The sequence below is a fragment of the Muscardinus avellanarius genome, assembly GCF_963383645.1.
Source record: "Muscardinus avellanarius genome assembly, chromosome: 3".
NCBI lineage: Eukaryota > Metazoa > Chordata > Mammalia > Rodentia > Gliridae > Muscardinus > Muscardinus avellanarius.
This window is the reverse complement of record NC_137788.1, coordinates 87418718-87435581: the sequence shown is the minus strand read 5'-3', so window position 1 is coordinate 87435581 and position 16864 is coordinate 87418718. Positions and strand designations below refer to the sequence as shown.

Below are 16864 nucleotides of genomic sequence, written 5' to 3'. Positions count from 1 at the left end.
GAAGGTTTCTAGTGATGCCAGCTGTTTTCACCTTTCATCCTGGAGAGCCCTCCCCGGCCTCGCCTACCCAGCTCCACCGCCCCTAGTTTAGAGAGCAAAGGCCAGGCTCCCCTCCCTCCCTGGGGCAGGTGTTTTCTGGCTGCAGCCCGAGGGGGGGGGGGAGGCTGGGGAACCTCGGCGAGCAGCCCCGCCCCGGGGGCGTCTCCGCGCCCCGCCCCGCCCCGCCGCCGGAGCAGCCGCCCGCGCCCGGGAGCTGTCACTTTGGTGCCTGGCTGGAGCCAGAGGACGCAGGAGGGTTTGTCGGTGGGAGACTCCACACTGCAGGCGCGGCCATGGCCCCGGTGCTCAGCAGGGACGCCCCGGACATCGAGGTACCGACCGCGCGCCGGCTTGCAGCCGCTACCCTACGCCCGGGAGTGGGGACAAGGAAACTTTCCCCGCGCCCCAGGTCTGCGCGGGAGGCCGAGGGGCTATGCCCGCAGGCGGCAGGGGAGTGCGGGACTGCAGGTGCACGGGCGCGGGACCTGGATGTACACTTTGGAAGGGACTTAGGAAAGCTTGTCTGGACCCTCCCCGAGTGGCGTTTAGGCATTGGAGTTCAGAGGGGTGTGGGGGACACCCTAGCGCCCAGTCCCCACCCGTGCTACTGGACCTCTCCCCATCTGTCCTCCAAGTCTACCCGGGACACCTACACCCTTCCCCCACCTCCAGGAGCTGAATCGTGCTGTTCGTAAAGGCGGAGTGTGGAAATAAAATTGGTGCCAGCTGTAGCAGTCTCCGCTAGTCATAGTATTGTTTAGGAAATAATTTAACCGTGGGGAGGACGGAACCAAATATCGAGAACATGAAAAAAAAAAAAAAAAAGCTGTGGCCTCAGAGATACAATGCATATTTCTGTGATTTCCACAGTTTTCGGTTTCCTCTTGCGCTCCGTTTCTGTAAAGAATGCCCTCCTTTTCTTTTGTGAGTAAGGTCCTACGGGGACTGCCATGGCCTTTTCCTTTGAATTCTCTCTAGTGCCTCAATGTATGCCCTGGGAAGGATTAAATTAACGAACAGCAATTTTTAAAAATTGCTAACTCAATGTCAGCGTTTTTGAGCTAAGTCAAACTGTTTTTTTTTTTTTTTAGTTTTTTTTTGTTGTTCTGTTTGGAGTTTTTCTTTACCTCTTTTACATTGGTAGTGTGTGTGTGTGTGTGTGTGTGTGTGTGTGTGTGTGTGTGTGTGTGTCTTTACAAATAAATTGTCCTTTCCTTGGTTCTTATTGGCAGCTTAAATAAAAGTTTAGAACCACCTGTTCGCAGCATAGCTGTTTTCGCAGCACTTTGCCTCACTCATGGACAAACTTTGTACTCTTTGCAGAGGGAAGCCAAAGCAGATGATGTAGATATTTTTAGTTAGATGGCTCGTGATTCCTCCTGTGACTGATTTATTTTTTTTAATATGGATCAATATACTTTCTTTAGTGAAATATTCATGTTTGTATCTGTTTAAAAGATACTCTATGTGGCTTAGGCCATAGTTCTTTTTGGTTCTTTTGATTTTGGCTTAACCAAGTCAAATGGCACATTTCTGGCAGTGTTTAGGCAGTACTGGTTTCAGAGGTCAGAGTGTCAGAAGGGGTGGCTTTCAAAAGCCTGTCACGGTTGATTTCCAGAATGGTGCTCTCTGGTTAGATGATTTCTTTCCATGTGTCTCTCTTGGAATTGTCTCTGAAATCAGTTCTTTGCCACATTTATCTGAGGAAAGAAGATGTTAGTTAAAGATGAATTTCCCAGCTTAATTTTACATGCTGTTTACAGTGAGGAAGGCTAAGGCTTTCCACAGCACTCAACCCAGTCTAATGTTAGCCTGTGTGGCCAGGCTGCCTAATAATACGGCCTGGAAGAGTGGCATTCATCCTCCTTCAGCTTTTATGTTAATCAGTAACATCTTTTATGTACACAATTACTGACTTTTCCCTCAAAGCCATATCTGCGATTCATGGGCTAAAATACCATGAAAGAGCATGAAATTAATCATTAAAATATAATGCAGCGAGGAAAAAGACATTAAGTCTAGGGAAGCACGCTGAAGCGTAGATGTCTCAGTTGATCCTGTTCATGTTTGTGCTGAAGAATCAGAATGAATTATGACGGCTCGGTTTTCTATCATATTCAAATGCTTTTCTAAGGAAAATTCATTGAAACCTCATTCATTGAAATCTCATTGTATAGAGATTTATCAGATTGTGAACATTGCCTTGGCCTTTAATACTTGGAGAAGCAAGTAATCTTTTTTTTAAAAAAGTTGTTGGTATGAAATAAATAATAAATGTGATTAAAAAAAACACAGTGATGATGTATTTGATAGATGTGCAAAGAACCAATGGTGATGGTCACAGTCCCCTCAAACGGCAGTCTAATTTTTCATGCTATCTCCCTAAACAACCTCAGGTTTCAGGAAGCAGCCAAGAAGTAACATTGTTTCTGGGCACAAACATTACTGAACTATTGAAAGTTGCTTTGCTTGCTCACTCTTAATTTTTACCTCAATCCAGTATCCCATCATGATGGACATTGAAGGGCTGGAAGCGGTGAGAATGTTCAGGTCACTATAGAGCTAGAATATGGGCAAGGAAAGGATAGTTTACTTGGTAGGTTCAGTATAACATAAATGATCATTGTAGTCATTGTAGAACTTGCATGGACAGTCAAGTTTTGTTTTTTCAGACACATTCATGTGGTTCTGAGCTTGGCCTCCAGAGCCAGCTGCCTAGGTCTAGCTTCACTTTTTAGCTATGTGACCTTGGGCAAGTTACCAATCTCTCTAAACTGTACTTGCATTATCTCATCAGTAAGGAAAATAACAAGAGTAATGACAATATACAGAGCCCAGCAAACATGTTAAAAAAAAAAAAAAGATATCTCCTTCTTAGGACTGTCCCTGGTAATGAAGACATACTCTAAATTCCATTAACAGAAGCTTTATATAGTTTTAAAAGTTATTTTACATTGTGGGCTTACTTTTTTAATACACTCTACATTTTGTTGGGGATGACTTTTGAATACACTCTATCTTGGGAACAAGTTTTTAAAACGGTAAGTATTGAACACTAGTCACTTGCCCTGCTCTCAGCAGTACCTTCTTCATTTGGATTGAATATCAAGCCAACATAATGTCAATATCTGCACAGTGAAATGCAAGTAAGAATGATTCCCAAGACCTTGCTTTTGTGCAGTGCCTTGTTCCCTTCACTGTTTGGGATAATCAAGAATAGACTATAAAAGTATATAAAGTGTATGCATCTGCAACACGCTTGCAACTCTTTGAATACTGGTCTTTTTAATACTTACAGACAACCTGTGTTACAGCCTACTGCTCTACTTCCCCCAAAATCATAAGCCAAAGTCCATCGCTTGAATTACCACTTAGTGAATATTGAAAGGTTATAAATGCATGCCAGATTTAACCTAGTAAGACAAGAATTCCAGTCTATTGTCCACTGAATCCAATGCACTTTGATTCAGATAGAAATGGATTCTGTATTATTGATGCTACATCTTCTATTCAGTTGAGAAGGCAGTTGAGAATTTTCTGTATTTTTTATGTTAGGAAAATAAGACTGAAAAATACCCAGTGAATTTGGAAAGTGGAACATATGGAAAATGACATGGAGAAACTGAATTTTAAGGACAATTTGAAAAAAGGAAAGGTAGGGGTAATGAATTAGCAGAGGTGGCAGATACTATATCAGAATACCCTTTATCATAATTACTTTTGATCCTGGAAAAGGAGGAGGATCATGGATCCCAGGAAGAGAATAAGAGTTCAGTTTTGTAGAAGCTATGGTTTATTTATTTACTGATTTAAATTTACACATTATTTTGCTGAGTATAAGTAAGTCTTCTTTCCTGTATTGATTGGACATCTCAGATCTTGTGGAAATGTCGTCTTCACTTGTTAAGGCTTTTAACTTTTTTTCAAGCCTATTTTGTGAGTCTCAGTGAACATGCATATGTCTTCTCAACTTTAAAATACTCTTTGGACCATACTGAATTTTACTTTAAAAATGTTCTCCTATGGAAAGAGCTTACCTGGGCAGTAAAACATGCATTTAATTATATGGTTTGAAGTGCCACTGATTTCATTGATAACCCTTTGTATTTTAAGGCACTACACCTTTCTTTAGTTGAACATGTTCATAGGTATTTCTGTACAGATTTTATAAAAATTCTATCTCTTGTACATGAATTCAGAGGATTAGTTTCAGTGGTTTAATTAAAAACTATGAGATTAATGACTAATGATGAATCTATCACTAGGGAGATTTTAGATTGGGTCTGCTTAATCTTAATGATAGCAGATAGTGTTGACTGATTGCTTAATTGTAAATGTACTAGAATTCAATAGCCTCCTTTCTTATAGAGGGAAACGTTCACTTTTTGAAAGCTGGATAAGGAATTAATAAGAATGCTAAGAGGATCTAGTCAGAATGTGAAGATAATTGGATGAGTTTTAAGCAATCATATCTTTAACCATTTGAATAAAGCATTGTACCAAATTCTATATGTATGCAAGAACACTAGGACTGACAATTAGCCAGGGCTTGATTGCCCTGGGGGAATTCTCATAGCATAAATCACAAACTTGGAATATTAAGACGAAAAGTTAAGGTAACTAAAAAAAGAAGAAAAAAAAAGGTCCTATAATATTATGACAGAGAAATTGGATGAGAGATTTGATATAATCCAGGCTTCAAAATAGGTAAAGAAACTACAAAGTAGATTGGCCAATATATCCATCTGCTTCTTACTAAATGGACACATGATAAATATGTCACAGAGACATTCTGTCCTTAAATTAACAAAATTTTTTAAATTTCATTTAATAGTGTTCCTCAATTGAAAAACATCTAATAAGGCATTCACTAATTTGTAATCAGGACTTTAGTCTTCATGTGTGACATGTTTACCTTCCGGATGTCACTCGTTCTTAATCCTCTTTATCGAGACAGAAGGTGTTTTTTGGCCTTAAACATCAATAGCCTGGGTGTTCACAGATATCCTGGAGCCAATTATACCACTGAGATAACTCTTAATAGGATTATGGTTTTCCTGGGGTTTATAATTATTCCTGTTTTCATTGCTCTTAATTAAAATGTTACATTAGAAGATATGAACATCTGCATTGAACTCAACATTTAACTTTTATTTTGGATGGTTCAGCACAATTATCTATTTTCTGGTGTTAGGATCTAATACTTTTGTATGAAGTTGTTTTATTTTGTATTTCCCACAATCAAGCTTTATCATATGATTTGTATTTTTAAAAGCATTGTATTAAAACAGACCTGGGTTCAAATTCTAACTCTATTATTTGTTCACGTAATTGTAGCCAGCATTTTCCTAGGACTGTCGTTTCTTTCTCTGCATGTTTAATTTAACATTATTTATTTCACACCTAGTATTTGTGAGGATTAATTGGAGTCATAGACATAAAATGCCCCAGACAGCTTCTGTCACATATGATGCTTTCAAAGTGGCAGTCTTATTTTAAATATTACTACATGTATCATGTGTGTTATATAAACATCAATTTGCTAGAATTTATTTGATTCCAAGAATGAACTAGAAGTATTGAAGCCTACTAATAGATCTAGAATTTGTATAGAAGGGAAGAATTAATTAATTTAAAATAATTATGTAGCCGGGTGTGGTGGCGCATGCTTGTAATCCCCATGCTTGGGAGGCAGAGACAGGAGGATCGTGCTGGTTTGAAGCCAGCTTCGCTGGCTTAAGAGACCCTGTTTTCAAATAAAAAAATACAAAAAAATAGGTCTGTGAGTGTAACCTGGAGGTAGAAGGGTTTCCAGGAACCCCAGTACCAGCAAAAAAAATAAAAAACTAAAAATAAAAAAAAATAAATTTTCTACTCTCAAAACTATTTAAAAAAATAAAAAAATTATGCAAAAAATTATGAGGAAAACTTAGTATAGACTCACAAATATTGCAGATATGTATTATGAAAAAATTACTGAATTTCATTTTTTAATATTACAGGTATTATAAAGAAGTTTTTGAAATTCAGATCAAATTAATATTTGATATATATTTAAAATATATATTTAATGCCTTTCCAGCCCTCTAGTATAAATCATAGACTATATAAAAATATATAGCATAAGCTTTGTCCACATTTGACTAGCCACATCTATTAAAATGGGGACTAAAGATTAAACTTCAGAGATAACCCTAATATGTTATTTCTTTGCTGTAAAATATATACAAATTGATTCTTCAGTGTTTCTGAAACTAGAAATCAGCTAATGAAGAGGTAACAATTTTTTTATTCTTCTTGAAATATTGAAGAGATTTGATACTTTTTTCTAGAAAGATTATTACAATTAAAACAGTTAAAACAAACTCATATATCTCTTTGAACTAACTATACCAAAATTATCTTTTTTCTGAGCAAATATGAGGTTCAAGGAAAAGTTCTTTTTCCTAGACATCTTATCATCTCTGAACGCAGTGCATTCATTTATGAAAACTTTTTTTTTAACTCATAGGTTGGAGTGGGTTAGAGGCCAACCTGCTTTATGCAGAAAAAAGTACAAAGTGCCCTTTCTGAAAAAATAACTGAGATATTAACATTTTTCTCAGAGTTATAGCAATTTTATTTCTTTGAGAATTTTAGCTGGGTTGTGTAATAGTATTCTTTCTCTCTCTTCTACCTCTACTACAATAATTAAAGAGACAATCTGGGTCCTACCTCCCAGGTGCTTGAAAATTGATATTATGAGTGCTTATGAATGTCCCCTTGAGGCACTCTTGACTGGGCCACTTTGAAGAAAAATCTCTTCATCAATAATTAAGCCCTGAGGGCCACTTCTCCGGGGACTCACACAAAATTACATGTCAACTCCAGGCCTGATTTATACAGATGGCGATCATGGAGGAAGCTCTGAAGGCACTCTTCCCCTCCCCCGCCATCTATTCCCCACATTTTCTGCTGGTCCCCACCTGACCCCCCATCACTTTTACTTCTCCCACAAAACTTCTCCCCGTTTTCAATTTCTTCTGCCTGCCCAGGATTACCTCATTGAAGCTTATCTTAACCCATGAACAATTTTAAGAGTGATGTTAAAAATTGGCTTCTGTAGCACCTTAAGACTTAAAATGTATGTCTTCTGTGAAAATTTTAAGTGAAGTCATAGAAGAGAATGTGTATTCCTCTCTTTGTTAATTAGAACAAGTGTCCCATGACAGGTGACAGCCCGGGGATGATTTTGCTCTCCACGTTAGAACCTTGCTCTTTGACCCTCATGGAAATCATTCAGCCACTGTAAAGAGTTTGCTGATCCTTCAGTGAATTTGTTATTGATCAGTCTCTTAAGGATGGTTTGTAATAAAATATGGCAGTGGTGAAATTGTTTGGAAATGTGTTCTTCTGTGTGATCATATCAAGGAAATACAGTGGTGGTTTTATTATTTAGCTATTCCATTTACATGGAGTTCGTATGCCATTTATATTACTTAAAGAATTCAATCTATTTATTCATCTGATTTTTAAACTTTCTTCACATCTGACCACCTACTTTTCTTCCTTTCTTTCTCTTTTTCTTTGGTGCTACTGGGAATTGAACCAATTTTACCTATAGTTATATGCTAGTGATCTCAGTACTTGGGAGGCAGAAACAGGAGGATCACAGGTTCAGAGCCAGCTTCAGCAACTTAGGGTTCTTGGCAAGTTAGTGAGACCATTTCTCAGAATAAAAAATAATAACAATTGGGGATGTAAAATAATAACAATTGGGGATGTAGCTCAGAGGTAGAATGCCACTGGGTTCCATCCCTGAAAAAATGTTTTAAATAGGAAAGGGGGGTCACACTTGGGTGCAGAAATATAAAGAATAAAGTGGAAATGAAACCAATTGCCCAGCCCATTTCCCCACTGTTGATCTTAGGTTACAGCACACTTAGACTTCTAGATGCAGTTTCTCTTGATGTGGACGTAATTCAGTTGAGACTTGGTGCTGATTTTATGCTTTTTTTTTTTTCTAGATCCTGGCTTAACTACCTGCATGATTCCTTTATTTATTTTGTTCTGGGAGAGCAGGAAAATGGGGCCTCTGGTTGTTATCTTGAATAGGTACATGCAGCAGTAACTGCAGCTGTCTCATCTAGTGACCAAGGATGAAAACTTTCTTATTGTCCCAGCCTCCTGACCTCTCTCCCCAGGACCAAACCCCTCTGGCAGACCATATTCTCCAAGGATTCTTTCTTCTAAGTTGCCTTTACATTAGGAGTCTGAATGGTCATGTGCGGATGTGTGTTGAATTGTGTGTTGTGTTGTCTGAGTCTGTGTACACATAGCATGGGTGTATGCAAATTTTATTTCATCTTTCTTTCTTCCCCGTTCTCAGGAAGAAGAAAGGGTCTGTGAATGTATCTGGTTTTCACTAACACATTTTTTCCCCTCAAAGTGAGAAATTTAATAAAATGAAACTTTCTTCTGCCTTAGATGTCTTAACCAAAATAATTCTGGATTCATACTACATCTTACAGATAAGTTTTTGCAACCTAAATCCCAAACATTGGTAGGCTTAAACCTTTTCTATTTTGAAACAGATAAAAAACATTCAGAAAAGAAAATTCTTATATGGTTCATGAATGTGATGGCCCATTATCCCCTCCTCCCCAAGGCTAGGCTGTAATGAAACTAAAATATTCCTTATATCTGCTTAAGATCACATTGTGTTGATAGGTGCCTAGAAGGGAAATTATCAGTGGTAGGCCATCTGAAGGATGTGAAATATTTTCAAAGTGTCCAGAGAGAAAAACCAATTTACATGGCAGCAAGCGGTGTGTGCATGTGTATAAAATGATACCTTTTAGTAATTGTTTTTATTTTTTTAATTAGGCAGAAGAAATCCAGTCTGCTTGGTTTAATTTTTGTCTTCTTGAATAACTGAGAAGATGACGTTTGAATATTTTTTCTACATTTTAAAATAGCTCGGGGTTTTCTTTAAACAAATTATTTTAATAGAATCGTTATGTAAGAAGCCGGGTGTGGTGATGCACACTTGTAATCCCAGCATTCTGGAGGCTGAAACCAGAGGATCACGGTTCACAGGTTCACAGACAGCCTCAGTTACTTAATGAGGCTATCGGCAACTTAGACCCTGTTTAAAAAATAAAGAATAGCTGGGCGTGGTGGCGCACGCTTGTAATCCCCGCGCTTGGGAGGCAGAGACAGGAGGATCGCGCAGGTTCGAAGCCAGCGGCGCGCACTTGCTTAGGAGACCCTGTTTCCAAATAAAAATGTAAAAATAGGTCTGGGAGTGTAGCCCGGAGGTAGTAGGGCTTTCAGGAACCCCAGTACCACTAAAAAATAAATAAATAAATAAATAAATAAATAAATAAATAAATAAATAAAGAATAAAAAATAATAGGGCAGGGGGTGTAGCTGGTAAGTCAAATGCCCCTGTCTTCCATCCCCAAACTCACACACACACACACACACACACACACACACACACACAACAAAATAATCTTATGTAAGAGTAAAATAACATACAAATAGAAATAAAGAAACACAAATTAACAAAGTACAAATAGCACAGATTTAAAGAAAATTAGATACTAATGAATTTTAAAGTCGCAAAATTAATACTACTTTGGAAGCATACAATCAATTAAAACTAATGTCATGTAAATTCAGATGTAACTGTAGATTAGTAGGATTGATCGATTGTAATATTTATTGATAACAAGTAGTACATCATTATAATTTATTCTAATTAGAATGAAAGGACAACATACATTAGTGACTAAGTTCTGGAATTAGGACATGACTTGACTTAATTTTCCTATCCTAGATATGCAACTCAGTAGTTTTAACCTTGGCAAATAACCTCTTTGTTTTGGTTTACTTACCTAAAAAATGGAGATAGTAATAGTATCTATATTATAGAATTCTTGTATGGTTGAAGAAAATACTATATCATCATAATTTTCAACAGTTTTAACATTTATTTGGTGTGTATACTGTTAATGCAAGAAATGAAAATATCAATAAAATCTCTCATTGTTTAAACTCTAGTAATAAACTCTTTGAAAATGTTTTATAATTTTATGAATGAACAGGAATTTACTGCCAGTTTTTCTTTTGTACATTCAAACTATTAACTTTTTACTATTTGAAATAGAATTGTATTACCATAGAGGAACTATAGGCAGTATACATTTTTTTTTTAATGTACAGAAATTTGAAATAGGCTGGGTATGGTAGCACATACCTGTAATCCCAGTGTTTGGGAGGCTGAGACAAGAGGATCACAGATTTGAAGCCAGACTCAGTGGCTTCTAAAGGCTCTTAGCAACTTGGTGAGACTCTGTTTCCAAATTAAAAAAAAAAAACAAAAATAAATAAAATGGGCTGGAGATGTAGTTCAGACGTAGAATACCCCCGGATTCATCCCCCAGCAGCACACACTCACACAAATAATATCAGGAGCCTTGATAACAATAACTCAGAATAATACAATGCTGAATGACTAGTAGGGCCTCATTTATATACAAGTTGGAGAAGACTTTCCTGAGGAGAGGAGCTGACATTTAAACTGGAAACTAAAAGACCATAAGGAGTCTGCCAGGGATTTTAAATTTTGGATTTTGGTCTTTTGAATTAGGACTGCTCTCATCTTTGCAAATACTCTAAAATCCCCAAACCTCTAAAATCTAAAATGCTTTTTTCCTCAAGAATTTCAGATAAGGGATATTCAACCTGTATATATTTTTTTCCAAAGCTTAAATTACCATCTAAATATGTTATACCTTTCTTCAATTTTATAAGTAACTGCTAAGTACTTGCTTAGCCACTACCTCAAATACTTTTTGGGATCCGGCCAGAAAGATGAATTCATTTCTCCTAAATGAGGTTATGATACAGATCAGAAGAGGAGGCAAAATAGCTAAAAACTATAAATCAAGACAGAAAATAAACACGGGGGCATTATGGTACAGAATTACAGTGTTAGGATTAAAGTATGCATGTTTTAAATTCAGATTCGTGAACCATAATGGTTTATTTTTACTAGATTATCTGATTGTATTTAATAAATTATTTAAAAAGTCATGTATGATTTGTTATAGTTTCTTTCCACCTTCACTTCAATATCCAGTGATCCAGGGACCCCACAATGAGTTAGGCCCTCCTTTGCCACGGTCGGTTTATAGGAAGGCTACCCAGGAAATGCATCGGGTGTAAGATGAGTGCAAGTCCAGCAGCTAGTGGAGTCAGAATTTAAGGGATAACTGGATCTGTGCACTCGCCACATTTTTTTTTGCCATACTTATGAATATGCTTCCATTCTTCGAGAGATATATGTTTCAGAAATAGTTGAAACCAAGGACATAGAGGTTAAGTGGTGTGATTAAAGTCAGTAGTGAACCAGACTAAGACCTATGAAAATGAGCTCAATATTATGATGCTGTTTATTCAGACATTAAAATACATGATATGAAAATTAGAACCTGCAGAAATATGTAAGTGGGAAGTCCTTCAAGAGTTATCTCATTTTTTTCACTGTATGCATTCACAGAATTTCTCAATTGGATGCTTAATATTCAGTTTTTCAAGGACTCCTTCACATGTGTAAATGAAGCAAGGTATAGATGGCTCCTAATCCAAGCCAGATGGCTGCAGTGGGGGGAGTCCAGAAGATATCATCAATCACTTCTCAACATGATGTCAGCTGACCAGCTTGGCCCTTTGTCAGGCTACTTTGACCTCTGGCAGGACAAATCTTTATTTGTTAGAGAGATTAGTGAAAGCAATAGGTGAAATGGACTATGGGGCTGGAATTGTTTCTTGAATACCATCTTTCTTTTCTTCTTTTTAAAGTCTATATACATTTAGATATGTGTTATAAAACATCAATTCATGGACCTCTCAGGATAAGGGATGTTTTTCTTTTACATTCTACTTTATAACAATAATGATGATACCATCAAGATGGCCAGTTCATATCTGAGGAATATACAAGGGTGTAATCTAAGGTTAATTTTTATCTGCCTAACCTTTGCACCATTTACATCTTTCATCCCACCCCCTTTTAAATGACTTATTCCATGATGGAAAATACTCAAGAGGTGCATATTGGGTAAGTATGGTTTGCATTATAGTGTTCAAAACAGAACAATTTGTCTCATTTTCAGTCACTCTAAAAGTGAAAGAAATCCCAAACCTATGTAATTATTTAGTGTCAATACTGGGAGCGTATAATTCATAAAAGCCTATGGCTTAAAAATAAGTGTAAACTTGGACTTCATACATATTATCCTTTGAGTCAACTTTCCTGGTGAAATTAATTTACATTGCCTCTTCAAGGTATCATGCTATACCTCAAAAGAAGTGGGCCCTTTGAATACCCATGGCAACCACTTTAGATTGATAGAAGCTTGGAGTTGGAACTGTAGGGGAATAATAATAACCTCTAATGGGTTCTTAGTTGGAATGGACCCCTGTTATGAAAGACAGATTAACAAGAGGAAAACAAACAGAAGTTTATTAATGTGCATATTTCAGTCATACAAGGGAAACATCCAGAGGGTGAGTTGTTCTGTAAGAGGTAGCTTTGAATTCTAGCTCATATAGCATCATCAAAAAAGAGTATAAATTTTTAGAAGAGTGATGAGACAAATAAAAGGACCTTTAGTCTTTATGGGTGGCATCTTCAAGGCAAGCAAAATAAATGGCAGTTTAAGGCCAATTAGTGGAGCTTGCTCAAACAAATTCCCTTGGTACCATTGCCAGGCTAGTGAGGGTCCAAAGTTGTCCTCAGTGGTAAACTTTTGTTCTTCCTGGTAGAAAGGGAGACATAATAGCTATTATCTTTGAAAATCGTTCTTCTGTTTTTTTGGCAAATAGAGGAAGGACAGAGAGCCCTCTGGTATCCATTTCCTACTGATTTTCTTCAGCTAAAAAAATTTTTTTTGCCGGGCGTGGTGGCTCACGCTTGTAATCCCCGCACCTGGGAGGCGGAGACAGGAGGATCGCGCAGATTCGAAGCCAGCAGCGCTGGCTTAGGAGACCCTGTTTCCAAAAAGTATAAAATAGGTCTGGGAGTGTAGCTCTGAGGCAGAAGGCCTTCCAGGAACCCCAGTACCACCCCCCAAAATATATTTTTCATATTTTTGGGACAGCCATTATGATCTTCCACACCTTCATTATTGCTAAAATATTGTCACTTAAGTGTTATCATAACCTGGCTGCACAATGGAACTTGCAGAATAGTTTCTGAATTACCTCATGGTGAAACAGGGGTGTCCCCTCTTATTAGGGATCTTGTTCAGTGGATTTTGACAAATGAAGTACAAGGACTAGTGAAGGGTATAGAAATATGAAAGTTTATTTTTATTTTATCTGGGGATGGAACCCATGGACATTTTACTTCCGAGCTACACCCCCTTCCCTATATTTTTTATTCTTTATTTTGAAACCGGGTCTCACTGAATTCCAAAGGGCCTAAGTAGCTGAGGCTGTCCTTGAACCACAATCCTCCGGTCTCAGTCTCTCAAATGCTGGGATTACAAGTGTGTACCATCATGCCCGGCTTAAAAGTTTATTTTAAGTTAGGGAAAGGTAGGGGATGAAGCAGCTTTCCCCACAAAAGTGGGTTTCCTTGAAAGCGAGTGACCTTGAAGCCTTTGGGGAGTGGGCTTTTAAACCTTTCTCAGGTTTTCTATTAATTAATTAATTAATTAATTAATTTGTTTATTTATTTACGGTGGTACTGGGGTTTCTGGAAACCCTTCTACCTCCGGGCTACACTTTCAGATCTATTTTATACCTTTTTATTTGGAAATAGGGTCTCTTAAGCCAGCACGGCTGGTTTCGAACCTGCGTGATCCTCCTGTCTCCACTATCCAAGCTCGGGGATTACAAGCCTGCACCACCACACCCAGCTATATATATATATATATATATATTTTTATGATTGATCAGGATTGAGTTTTAGAAGATCAATGACTTTTTCACAGTTTTTTATCTTTAATTTGAATGATTATCTGCGGGCTGGCCAAGTCCCTGATCCTGGGGATGCAAATGGTTATTTTAATTCTTCCTGTTCCCAGGTCCTCTGTCCTGCCTTAATGGTTTTAATAACATCCTTAAATATAGCACAGTTTTATAAATATACTGTGTGTATGTGATAAACATTAAAAAAGAACCAGATGTGCTGGCTCATTCCTGTAATACCAGTATTTGGAAAGGCTGAGACAGAAGGATCACAGGTTTGAAACTAGCATCAGCAATTTAGCAAGACCCTGTTTCAAAATAAAATAAATAATAGCCGGGCGTGGTGGCGCACGCTTGTAATCCCCGCGCTTGGGAGGCGGAGATGGGAGGATCACGCTGGTTCGAAGCCAGCTGCTCTGGCTTAAGAGACCCTGTTTCCAAAGAAAAGTGTAAAATAGGTCTGAGAGTGTAACTGGGAGGCAGAAGGGTTTCCAGGAACCGCAGCACCACTAAATAAATAAATAAATAATTAATTAATAAATAAGTAAAATAATAAAATAAATGAAATAGAACTGAGGGTAGAGCAGAGAAGTAGAGTGTAATTTGAGTTCAAGTTTCTCTAGTATAGTTTGAACTGAAAATAAATTGTGGGATTGAGAGTGAAAAAAAGATAAATTGTAAAAAAGATAAAATTTCCCAAGGAATAATTTTAAAAAATATAGTGCTGATGCTAAACATTTTTCTCTGTTAATATATAAATAAATTAATAAGGACCCTTCCTTCGCCTTGTTCACATAAGATACTGCATTGCTAAACTTATGTTTTGTCTACTGCAAGATTCCAGTTAAGGTAGAAGCTCTACTTTGGAACTGGTGTGCAGAGTTGACCCATCAATTGTGAGAAATGTTTCATCCATCTCCATAATACATATTTTATGGGTTATAATTCATTTGAATTAAACTATATTTTTTCCAATCAAATATATGCTCAGTGCAAAAAGTTATAATGCAAAAGAAATCCGAAGGCGTGGTTGTGCACGCCTGTAATCCCAGCATTTGGGAGGTTGAGACAGGAAGAGTATGGTTGGCAGACAGTCTCAGCTACTCCTTTTTGGGGCCCTTTGTAACTCAGTGTGATCCCGTTTCAAAATAAAGAATAAAAAAATAGGAGCCAGGGGTGGTGGTGCACGCTTGTAATCCCAGCATTTGGGAGGCTGAGACCAGAGGATGGTGGTTCACGGACAGCCTCAGCTGCTTAGTGAGGCCCTCTGCAACTCAGTGAGACCTTGTTTCAAAATAAAGAATAAAAAATTGGGCAGGGGGTGTAGCTCAGAGGTCAAATGCCCCTGGGTTCCATCCCCAGATCTGCAAAAAAAAAAAAAAAGAATAAAAAGTAGGCCTGGGGATGAAACTCAGATGTAGAATGCAACTGGGTTCCATCCCAGTACCTTGAAAAACAAAAAATAAAAAGAAATCTAACTAAGATACTGAATTCTGTGTGGTATTTTTAAATCTAAACTGCTTTTAGCTCTTTATGTTTTTCTTTCACTTCATAGTAAATATAAGAGTTGTATTAATTTTATGGCTTTCACTTCCCTAAATCCTAACGTGTAAATACCATGGATGGTGCTTATAATCTAACTTGTAACACAGTTTATTGGCAATCATCTTGATTTCCATCACAGAAAGTCTCCTATTAAGTCAAAATCTCATTTATGCCTGCATAGTAACTTTAATTACAACTATAATATTGATCATTCTTTAAAATGTTTATAAATTTAAGCACCAGTAAGGCTTATTTAAACTATAGATTTATGCAATGATGAGAAGCATTTGTTTTGCCTTACTAATCACTTTATTTTATTCTCAATGGCTGCAACTTATTTTAATTAAAAAGTCCAGTCTCTTTTTCTGTCCTGAGAGTCTTGGGCCCTGCCGGATGCTGCAGCAGTGGATTCTGGAACATGTGAATTGTCCATGAGCCAGCTCCGGCCTGGAGAAGCATTTTTTTAAACACCTGAAAATTATTATTGTTTTCAGATGGAAATGGAGAGTAACGGGTAATTGTTTCTCAGTATGAGCCATGTAAGAAAAACACAAAAGGCAAATAAAGTAAAAAAAAATGCAAAAAAAAAGTATGCTCTTCTCACAAAATATTTTGTGAATGAAATAATCAGTCTCACTAGAAGCTGATGCTACTAATATAATGAAAATACTACCTATTGCATAACAGTATAGCTCTTCTTAAATTTATGATCCTTATAAATCTATAAAATGACACCTTAAGTGTAAGAAGCCTTGTGTTGAAGGTGACGGTGATAATTTACTCATCTTTGGAGCCAAAGAGTGTTTCAATGGTAATGGCAAACTTTGGATACTTAAGGAATGATCTTTAGATAATGGAGAAGAAACCTCAGTGGAGAGATGGAGGGAGTGTAGGGGAAGGTGGTATTGGGGAGAAGGAGAACAAATAAAGGGAACACTGCCATTGAAGTTATTTATATACATCAAATTTCTAATGTCAATCTCAGTATCTTGTACAGGGTGGGGCGGGAGTGGGGAGGGAACTGGGAAGAAGCTAAGTGCTGTGTACATGTTTGTCCCTACCACTCTGAACTAAATAATGATTTGGGATTACAACACACCAATACAAGTATGAAAAATGAGTGATCTGAAATATAGGCATCATCTAATCTTTCTTGTGAAATTATAAGAAATCTAGCATTACCCAGTAAATCAGAAACATGGAGCTTCTGACCTATTATGCTTCTCACTTGCCTTTATTATTTATATGATTTCTGATTTCTGCTTTAATTCTACTTTTATATATGGCTTCCTGCCAATATATAGGGAATATAAAA

At 37.3% G+C, this 16864-nt stretch overlaps 1 protein-coding gene across 1 annotated transcript in view; it reads left to right on the top strand.

Annotated features, from left to right (window-relative positions):
• Positions 1 to 332: 332 nt before the first annotated feature.
• The window catches only part of DPYD (dihydropyrimidine dehydrogenase), a gene marked incomplete at both ends in the record, with an annotated part of 932092 nt that continues 915560 nt past the window's right edge, over positions 333 to 16864 (top strand). Inside the window, one exon of the mRNA XM_080690443.1 lies at positions 333 to 371. Within this exon, the coding sequence (XP_080546569.1) occupies positions 333 to 371 (39 nt within the window). The remainder of the gene's footprint in view (positions 372 to 16864) is intronic.